At 35.1% G+C, this 11,430-nt stretch overlaps 1 protein-coding gene across 2 annotated transcripts in view; it reads left to right on the top strand.

Moving 5' to 3' along the window:
* Positions 1-11,430, top strand: part of dachb (dachshund b) — a 42,705-nt gene that overhangs the window by 20,753 nt on the left and 10,522 nt on the right. For both annotated transcript variants that reach the window (XM_051113274.1, XM_051113283.1), the window contains exons 3-4: positions 3,994-4,113; positions 11,212-11,331. In XM_051113274.1, coding sequence (XP_050969231.1) covers positions 3,994-4,113; positions 11,212-11,331 — 240 coding nt within the window. The remainder of the gene's footprint in view (positions 1-3,993; positions 4,114-11,211; positions 11,332-11,430) is intronic.

Genomic DNA, 11,430 nt, shown 5'->3' with positions numbered 1-11,430 from the left:
GAACCATACCACAGCTAAAATTTTCCATAATGCCAAAATTACGTAACATGATCACTGCCAATAACATTGATAACGGTTCTGAAAAATGTAGAAAATGTAGAAATTTTCAGTATTTCACCTGTTTTTTTTCCCTTGAATCCCAACATGATTCCAAAATATTATACACTACCATTTAAAAGTTTGTGGTTGGTAATAATATATATATATATATATATATATATATATATAATAACACACACACACACACACACACATATATATATATATATATATATATATTCCACTGTTACATATTATTTATTATTTTATTATTAAAATAATTATAATTTATTTAATTTCTTGGAAAGGTCAAAGACAAATGTATTAATTCTTTATTAAATTAATTCTGTATTATTTATATACTATTAGAGTATTGCTATTTTATTTATATATATATATTTTAGTTTTATTGTAAATTTCAATACATTTGTTGTGTGCTTTTGTAATTTTATTATTATTATTATTTTTAATCTAGCTGTAGTTTTTATTTCAATTTTAGTTTTGGTCATTTTAGTACTTCAATTTCAGCTTATTTTGTCTCAGTGGCCAGCATTTCTAACCTTTATCTAAAGTTTATTGTCTCAATTTCAGTTCATTTCAATTAACTAAAATGATTTTAATAGTGCTGGTTTTAGATTTTATTTAACAGAAACAAGAGATTACATTATTTGCACTATTCTTGAGCAAAAAATATGATTTTTTCCCTATAAAAGATTGAACTGTTTATCTTGATAAGGCTTTTATGTGTAAACAATAAAAAGAATGCAAAGAATCACTTCTGTAATTATGATGTCAAAAAGATCAACATTTTTAAGACTAACCCACTTTTTAAATAAACTTTTTATACACCTAGTTGAAAAGATTTTGCTACATACTTTATGCCTCACAGCACATGTGTATGTGTGTACTGTAATGGCATTGCAAAAAGTATTTCCTCTCTCTCTCTTACACACACAAAGTTGTGGGGTCACCATGGAGGATGCGCTAGACTGTGCAGTGATATTCTGTCGTGTTTGAGCAGTTACCGTGGAGATGTCACTTAGAGTCCTGGCATCATCAAGTGCCAGATGTCAGGACTTGTTAGGAATGAGAGTAGGGCAGTTTGCTTTGATTTGCCAAGTGCTCAGTCATTGTTTGAGGCTATGACAGTTGGGTAAAAAAATAAAGCATGGTGGCACCATTTGAGTCAGTCAGTGATTATATTCTAACAGCAACACACAACAGGCCAGAAAACACAATAGAGACGTGACAGTTTTTTGAGATGTACTTTATCTGGTTAATTTTGTAGTTCTGTACTGTTATTGAATATCAGTAATTGTTTTAAGATAATGGGGTATGTGGTATGTGACAATGGTATAGGTATTCTTTCTTACAGTTTTTAAAGATTAGGTAAAATTTGACTTTCTTTTAAATCTTTTATTTTTCATATTATTTAAGATACACGTGCAGCTAACAAGCCTTGTTGGCATGTTTTGGAATTTTCTGGATTGCTTGTCACTTAGGGCAATGACAGACAGCAGGGGGTGGTGCCAAAAGACTAAGAGGAGAAGAGAGGAGATACAGTATTTAATTTCCATGTAATAGGTTATAAAGTGTGTATACAAACACACAGAAGATCCAAGCTGTCTTAAAGAATAAGACTCTAATATATATGCTGCCATTCAATAGTTTTGAGTTGGCAAGATTTGTTATCACTATTATTTTATGTTTTTTTAGAAGATATATATATATATATATATATATATATATATATATATATTGTTAACTATTAAAACAATTTAAAATAATTGTTTTAAATCCTTCAAAATGTAATTTATTCCTTTGATGCAAAGCTGAATTTCCAGCATCATTACTTCAGTGTCACGATCCCTCAGAAATCATTCTAATATACTGATTTGCTGCTCAAGAAACATTTATTATTATTATCAGTGATGAAAACAGAACAGTTGAACTGAATTTATTTGAGATATTTAATGCTATTAAAATAATACCTTATTGTAAAGTGTTAGCAAGAATTTTAATAAAAATTATAATTTACACTTGTTATTATAACATTATAATGTACTATAGAGGTGTAAATATATGCCACTATTTTCACTAAATAGCAACCACTACTAATTGCAAAGAAAAGCGATTTTTTTAGGCTATAGTGTAAATAGAACTTATCACTATTTGCACTTAGTGTAAATAGCGTTGTTTGCTATTTGCACTTAGTGTAAATACCATCTATTGCTAAAAAATATGCGGTTTTCACCTAGTGTAAATAGCATCTAATTCCTTTTTACACTTAGCATAAATAGCTTCTAATTCCAATTTAGACTTAGTGTAAATAGCATCCTTCGCTATTTTTCACTTAGTGTAAATAACATCTAATTCCTATTTAGACTTAGTGTAAATAGCATCTTTTGCTCTTTGCACTTTTAGTGTAAATAGCATCTATCGCAAAAATATGCTATTTTCAGTTAGTGTATTTCCTATTTTCACTTAGTGTAAATAGCATCTAATTCCTATTTACACTTAGTGTAAATAGCATCTTTTGCTGTTTGCACTAGGAGCAAATAGCCATTGGCCTAAAAAAATGACATATAGTACCATTAGGTAGTGTGTGTAACTTTAAGTCCTCCAAAACCATTTGACAACTTTCTATAAGGAAAAACTGGAAATATAAGTTGCGGTGTTGTACGTTTTTTTGGATGAGCTACTCCTATATTAGTGAGCTGCATCAACAGCTCAGTTTTTAAAAAGCATGTTTTGCGTCCAACATATGTGTACTGTCCCAACTATTCTCACATTATGTGTGTTCAAGACTTTGTTTCTGGTATACCGTAAGAGCTAGAGTAGAGTTCCCCCCTCAGGACAATCTCACTTCCCGTGAACGATTGCTTTCCTTCTTGTCAAACAGCTTATGTAACTCACCTCAAGTCTCTAAAGATTGTTTTTCCCATGAGTCCACAGCGAAGCTCATGCAACAGCTGTATACTAGATTTAGACAGTCAGCATTTACATAGAGATGTTAAAGTCATGATTAGCCAAGCAGCCAATGCTCTCCCGAGGGAATATGTTGCTCTTTACTTGTGTCTTTGTGTGTGCGAGTGCTAATGCTCCATTGTTTTCTCCTTATCAGCAGTCAGCCTCACCTGCACTTTTCTTCTCCTTTGTCACAATGTGAGGGAAAACCGTGACCTTGTCAAATGCAATACACGTGCTCACCCAATCACATATGCAGACACACACCATCACACACAATGGACATCTTTAGAGTTACAGCACTGTGTATTGAGAAATCTGAGCTATAATGAGAGAGGCAGCAATTTTAACATCAATCACTAGTTCAGAGAATTGACCGTCTGTCGCTAATCAATACTTTTTCTTTTGATGGTATCTAGGGGGAAACCAAGGCCAGAGCTCTTTGCCTGGCTAATTGTGTTGCTGGTGGGAGGAGTTTAAAGTGATTGATTGGCAGATGGCTATTTCTTGGATCGCTTCCATGATATGCTTATATAAATAATGCAGTCCAGCTAAGAGAGAGCTAATTCAGGTCCCTTATCTCACTGTGACCCTCCAGTTGCTTTGACTAAACCCTACTGCTGATGACAACATCCATGTACTGTCAACTAAGGAATTTATTGCTGTAACTTTTAGGCTAATGTGCTTCATAAATAGCACATCTCTTAGCAGCCTGAAACCAGTATATTAAGACATTCAAAACCAAAAAGTAAAAACTCTTACTCATCAAAGCTGCATTTATTTGATTTTGAAATATCTTTTAAAAACTGCTTTCTGTTTTAATTATTTAAATAGATTTTAAAGTGTAATTTATTCCTGTGATGGCAAAGCTGAATTTTAAGCATCATTCCTTTAGTCTTCAGTGTCACATGATCCTTCAAAAATCATTCTGATTAATATTCTGTTGCTCAATTATTACTATCGTGAATGTACTTGAATGTATTGCAGGTTTAACAACAGCCGCCATGGCTGAAGCTTTGAAGATACAGAAGATGAAGATGATGATGAATCTCCACAAGACCCACAACGGCTCAGAATTCGATTCAGATGAGCTCAACTCTAATACAGGTATAGGGTTTGTGCCTTCATGATTTGTTTGTTAATGTGTGTTTGTGTTCCTTCAAGGCAGCTTGTTTAAAGTGCAATCTGTAGATGTGCCAGACAGATGGCCTTGCAATAGTAACCTGGGCCTTTTGGGTGAGATGAGCCCCATCACAGAGCTCGCTCAAGGGGCCCATGCTGCAGGGTTGTGCTTGGTTTACAGAGACTAATGGTGACATTAATGACTGCTGCCTGACTGTGCATATAGAGAAGACCAACAACAGACAGGAGAATAGTTAATCGTACACCAGCCCTAGAGATGAAACAAGACATTTGGTGCAAGGGTGCATGCATTTGTGTGTGTGCACATACACAAGCCAAGCAAAATTAGAAAATGCGTAAATGGATAACGTTGTACTTGTACAGTAATTGTGTGTGTACATGCATAAGTAGGTACAAAATTTGTGGATGATGCAAAGTATTTCAAAAGTGTGCAACTGATATGCCTTTTGTGGCTTTTTTTTTACTTATTTATTTTATTTTGTATTATTTATATTAAAAATATTTTTATTTTTATTAAAAATAAAAATAATTATTATACATTTATATTTATATTCATATTTATTTATTTAATAAAAAATAATAAAGTGGTTAACAATACAGTACAAAAAAATACAGTACAAATAATACAGTACAAAAAATGTAAATGTTTTCTATTTGAATATATTTTAAAATATAATTTTTTCCTGTGATGCAAAGCTGAATTTTTAGCAGTCATCACTCCAAATTTCAGTGTCACATGAGCCTTCAGAAATCATTTTAATACGCTGATTTGCTGCTGAAAAATATATCTTGTTATTGTCATTGTGTGCTATTTTTTTTCAGGATTCTCTGATTAATAGAAAGTCAAAAAAACATTTTACTTCTTTCAGGCCCGGTTTCATATATAGGGCAGGGCCTAAACCAAGATTCAACTAGGATTCAGTTAGGACATTTAAGTAATTTTTCTCAACATGCCTTAGAAAAAACATTACTGGTGTGCATCTTGAGACAAAACAAAGGCACTAATATATTTTAAGATCAGTCAGTGCAAGTTCTTTCATTTGAAACAGCTCCGACTTACATTTTAGTTTAGGACTAGGCTTAAGCCTTGTCTGTAAAACCAGGGTTAGTGTTTGCACTAATCCGTACTTGCTAGACAGATTTTCAAGCATCACTTGAAATCTTGAGTCTTCAAACACAGCAGCCATATACTAAGTGTGGCTAAAACTAACACAGATAATGTGGACTTCAAAGGCCATTCTCACAAGAGTTTAGGAGAAAGAGAGCACAGCATTCCTAGAGAGAACAGCTGTGGACAAGCAGAATTTAGGGAGAGAAGAAAAAAAAACGCGGCCTTCATCAGAAAGATGGAATGCAGTCAAGGAAAATCAGCATCAAGGATGACATCAGAAGAGTGGAGAGAAGCAGCGAGAGATACTTTTTTTCCCCTGCGTTGACAAGTTGAAAGAAAAATTCCATGCATTATTTAACAAGATGGCCGAAACCTGTCATACGGGTGATTGCCTGCGTTAACAGAAACAGGTGTGCGCTGTGTGCGCATACGGGTGTATGTTAGCACATGTGTGCTTGTTTTCACGTCCGCGTGCGCTTAGCAGTGAAGTCGTGTATAGTGTAACGCACACATTATCTGTTTGCCCCTCTTTCCCTGTGAGCATATGGTCAGCATTTTTTGTATCTTCACCCGTCCACCTCCTTTCTCTCTCATCTTGCCTGTTTGAAGTTGCCCTCATTTTTAAGATGCTGTTTAAATCAGTAGGTTTTTTTGGTGCAGTCAATGTGTGTGTGTGTTTGTTTTGGTGAGAGCAAACATGCAGAAACACGAATCTCTTCTAGTTGACTTTTGAAGCATTTCTCACTTGATCAAACAGTCTAGACAAGCTGACCATCTGGTGTTTATTAATTACTAAGATACAAATTACTATAATTAATTACTGGCCAAAAATACTCAAAAGTGAGTAATACCAATTTTCATGAGACAGTTTTGACCTTGTCATCATGCCTCATTTTTTCTCATAACAGCACATACTGTACACTAAACCTAACCTATAGTGTTAAAGGGATAATTCAGCCAAAATTGAAGCATTTTCATTCATTTCTCATCCTCATGTTGTTCCAAACCTGTAAGACCTTCATTCATGTTCGGAACACAAATTAAGATATTTTTGATGAAATACGAGAGCTTTCTGACCCTGCATAGACAGCATATAAAGTCATTATTTAGGGGTTCAAGCGCATAGTGCTAAAATCCTATTGTAATTGTGAGAATGGTCACGGATGAGCAATTTCCACATAAACCTGACTGTGCGCACTAAACTCATAGAGACTTGAAACTTGGAGGGATTGTAGTACTCATAACGCCTACAATGTTACCGAGGCTCACCCTAATCGGCCTGACGGAGGCGCTACAGCAGTCGAAAGTACGAAATTGCTCATAACTCCTAAACCGATTCGATCGTGAGCCAATTGAAATTTTTAAAAACTTTTGCGAACTAGTCCTAGATTTTTTGCCCGATCGGAACCAAACCTGTGAAGAAAGATTCTCTAAAGAGTGAATATCAATAATTATTAAAAAAAATAAATAAATAAACTTTTGACTCACTGTGGCAAAGTGGCGCCAAAACGTTTGAAGGGGGCAGGGCCACTTTTAGTAAAATGCCTATGCCTAAATGCCATTTCCTGAATGGAAATGAGATATCCAAACTTGGCACACTTATGTAAGAGCTCAAGCTAAGATTGGCTACTTGGTGGTGCTTTAAGTGGGAAAAAACAGAAAAATGGCTATAACTTGGCAACCAATTGTCCTGTCAACATGAAAATCGCTGTCCACGGTCTTGGTCCACAGTGCCTCAAGTGTCTATGGGGACATTTATGTATCTCAAAAAACCATGGCCGCCATTGCCTGATGAATTTTGAGGACCTATTAGACAAGGTTAATGGAGGCCGATCAGAACAAAACTCGGTGGGCCTGTTTGACTTTGGAGAAATGTGAAAGAAATCGGCCACTGGGGGGGCACTATCACATTTTTTGAGGGTGTAAACAATTGTACAGTGCGTAGTTTTCTGTACATGCACGCAGTATTCGTATCGTATAATAGACCTCCTCTAGAGCCACTGCTGTCAGTTAAATAGTTTTTTAAATGATTGAGAAGATGTAAAAAACCTACTTTTGTAAACTAGTCCTAGGTCCTAGTTTTTCGCCTAGTCTGGGAAAAAAAATACTGCAGCGGAATTCTCTGGACTCTCTAGGTCAATAATTATCAAAAACATGTTAAAATTCACCATTTGGGAAGCTATAACAGGGTCCAAATATACCCAAAATCCTATAAAGCCTAAACAAAAACTCAAAACTTCACAAAACCCGCTGAGCACATGCAACAGGTGATTCTTAACAAGCATGCAAAGTTTCAAGGAGATCAAACCATACCTGCACTATAACAGACATATAAAAACATCACGTTTTTTTATGGTAAATCACCTGGATTTGACAAAAATGTTTTTTTTAATAATTGATTTAGGTGGTTACAGGTTACAGCTACATTTTTGTTCTACATTCTTATGGCTTTGGAATGACATGAAGGTGAGTAATTAATGACAGAATTTTCATTTTTGGGTGAACTATCCCTTTAAAGAATTAAACGCGAAATAATAATGCATTTGCTGAAGCAACCATAATTTTAGCTTTGAGCCATTTTATTGAGTCTCCTGGCTCACGGGACTTGTACTTGATGACTCCACATGAAAAATGTAATGCTTTACCAGGTGTGCTTTCGAGCAAGTTTACTACATTAGAAAAGCCATACATATAAAGCTAGTTATGTGACACAAACATTAAAATGCATTATTTTATAAATCATGCTCCTGGTAAAAGTGTTTTGTGGTCATAACATAGTAGTGTGCAAGAAATCACATAAATATAAGTCTTCATTAATCAATAATCTGTCCCTCTAAACATAAATGGTGTGAATGGGAATAAAAGTTGTTGGTGTTTTATTGTCACTATGGTCATTTCAGCTGAAAAGGGCAGTAAATTTATATGTATATTTATGTTTTGGATTTTTTGGAGCTAAAAGGCCTTTTTTATGCAACTATATGGGACTTTTGGCCTGTTTCATCATCCACCAGGTGGAAAAGTTTTGTCTAAAATTACAAGCACACAATATTAGGTGTCTTGAATGCACTTACAAATCTCACACAATAAGACCGGAAACATTTATTAAAAAAGTTTTTTTTTTTTTTTAATATTCATGTTGCCTCATTTAGAAACAATTTTCACTCAGAAATCACTAGTAAATTTCATGAATACTGCAAGTAACATATTTTATTCAGTTATTTTATTCTAAAACATATTCACAACTTAGAAAAAAAAAAAAAAAAAATTTTTACAGTGTATTTCTCTTTACACCTGCTCCTTTCAAAATGTCAGTGATCCAAACCAAGCTGTTCTAGACATCCGACTGAAAGCTGAAAGGCTTTTCTATTTGAGAACTTGACACAGGAGAATATACCGTATGCACGTGTGTGTACGTGTGCATGTTTGTGTTTGTTTTAGTGTGTTTCGCAGCACAGCTGCAGCTCTTGTTGTCTCTGATTGCTCTTGCTTTCCCTCCTCTCATCCATCTTCATCTGTCTGATTACTGTGAATTAGCGCCCTCTCACTTACGTTAGAACTCCAGTCCCACAAGATATGTGAGCTTGTGTTGACACTAGTCTTGATTTCCACGGACGTGCAGATTGTCGCACAGATGGCCGCTCTATTGTACAGTATTTATGTCACGGTGAAAGGCCCAGGTTTGCGAAGCTGCCGCGGTGTTGTAATGTATCTGCAGTGTCGGGTTGTGTTGTAATGAGGGAGCTTATTGTTTTTAATCAGGTTATTTTTGTCCGGTCGTGTGAAGACCTTATTGGTTGGAGCATGTGATAGTCTTAAGGGGACCGACTTCATCCTGCGCCATCATTGATTCCTTCGCCACAAATCTGCCACCTAAACACCATCTGCTCCCAATGGCACTGACATGAATGCTGATGATAGATTATCAGTTGAGTTCATTGTTGCTGCTGGTCGCTGGGCAACTTACAGTTTATTGTTTCCTTTTTTCATTAAAAATAATATAATATTCATCTCATAGTATTCCGAACGGTTATTTAGAGGATACCATTTTAAGTTTATGAGTCTAAGTAAATATATGAGTGTTTTTTTTCTTGTGAATTTTTAAAGGATTAGTTCACTTCCAGAATAAAAATTTCCTGATAATTTACTCACCCCCATGTCATCCAAAATGTCCACGTTTTTCTTCAGTTGAAAAAAAATTAAGGTTTTTGAAGAAAACATTCCAGGATTTTTCTCCATATAATGGACTTGAATGGGAGCCAATGGGTTGAAGGTCCAACCTGCAGCTTCAATGCAGCTTCAAGGGTTCTACACGATCCCAGCTGAGGAATAAGGGTCTTATCTAGCAAAATGTTCTAAAAAAAAAAAATATATATATATATATATATATATATATACTTCTTAACCATTAATGCACATCTTGCACTAGCTCGACTTTACAAATTTCATAGTCAGAAAGAGGTGGCGGAACCAACCCAGTGTTTACAAAGCGAACATGCAAAGAAAGTCAAACACCCTTTATAAAAAAGGTAAAACAACGATGTCGGACAATTTTGAAGTTGAGAAAATGAGATTGGGCCTCATTCATGAAACACAAGCAGAACAAATTTTTGTGTAAATTGTTCATAAAGCCGTTCTGACGTAAACTTTCGAATTCATGAAAATGTTTGTATCAAATGTTAGTTAATAAGAAAGAAAAGTAGCCTACACCTGCACCTTACCACATGTAAATGGTGCGTAAAATGTTCTGTTCTTTTTGGCAAACTGATAACACTGATAACACGCAGTGCTCGTCACTGTCACTATTTACCCAGCTGTCAATAAAGATGGGGCGGGACAAATACCGGCCAACCATTGTACAATGACTGCCTACCCTACAACAATGGAGAAGTCAATATTACTGGTTACTGCTTTTTTATATGTAGTAAAATTCTTAAAAATAAGACACTTGTAATACGTTGCCGCTGTGGATATTTCAAATCATAGCAACTAAAGCGTCTCAGCTGGAAAAATGCTGTGATACCAAGTGTTTTCAAGCTGGTCGTTTTCAGAAGAGCGCCTGACAGTTTTTCAACTGGCTCAAAACTCTTTGGTGGACACACGTTATTGAATATTTATTATTAGCATATGGCCTATTAGTCTCTTTTTTTGCATTTATGCAATATACTGGAGCCAAACCTAAGAAAGTAAACCAGAATATTCCACTGCGTTTCTGGACACGCAATCTGCATAACTATAATTCATAGGCGGGGATTACGCTAATTGTGATTGAGCGTGCATGAACACCCTGTTTACAAACGATTGGAATTCACTAACATGCACGTTTAACTATCAAATCGGAAGTTTGTGGGAAGGCCTGTTTTATGCACAAATTACCTTTTGAGTTTAACCATGCTTGACCTTTCCAACATGATTATGTAATGCGTGAAGTCATAGACGTGCATCACACAGCTAGTGCGAAATGAGCATTTGTGATTAAAAAGTAAATTTTTTTTTTTTTTTTTAGAAACTGATCGTTTTGCTAGATAAGACCCTTATGTCTTGGCTAGGATCATGTAGAGCCCTTTGAAGCTGCATTGAAACTGCAGTTTGGACCTTCAACCCACCAATCCCCAAGTCCAATATATGGAGAAAAAGTCTGGAATGTTTTCCTCAAAAACCTTAATTTCTTTTCGACTAAAGAAAGAAAGACATGAATATCTTGGATGACATGGAGGCAAGTTAATTATTAGGAAATTTTCATTCTGGAAGTGAACTGATCTTTTAATTGCAGTGGTCTCTGCTTGCTGTAAAAATATTTCTGACAGTTAAATATATCACCCTGATACTAAATTCTATATGGTAAAATATGAAAGCTATGTTATATAAGCTATGTTAATAAAAATAAAATGTAACTACCTGACTACCTATATTGCGTATGTCTTTTCACTCTTTCATACTCTGTTATTAAACAGGATGTAGCACTTTGTCCTGGGAGAGAGAGAAACATTCATCACCTGCTTCAGAGAAAACACAGCACAGCTTGAACAACTCTCAGCTCAACTCTCTCCAACACACCCATCTACTGGCCAACAGTGAGTATTAACCATTCACTTTCACACTGTGATGTGTTTAAAGAGATGATTTTATATAAAATCAGTAGCTTCTCACTCTTATGTTGTTTTAAACCTGTA

This window comes from Labeo rohita, chromosome 1 (assembly GCF_022985175.1).
Source record: "Labeo rohita strain BAU-BD-2019 chromosome 1, IGBB_LRoh.1.0, whole genome shotgun sequence".
Lineage (NCBI taxonomy): Eukaryota > Metazoa > Chordata > Actinopteri > Cypriniformes > Cyprinidae > Labeo > Labeo rohita.
The sequence above is the reverse complement of the archived record's forward strand: the minus strand, read 5'-3'. Positions and strand labels throughout refer to the sequence as shown.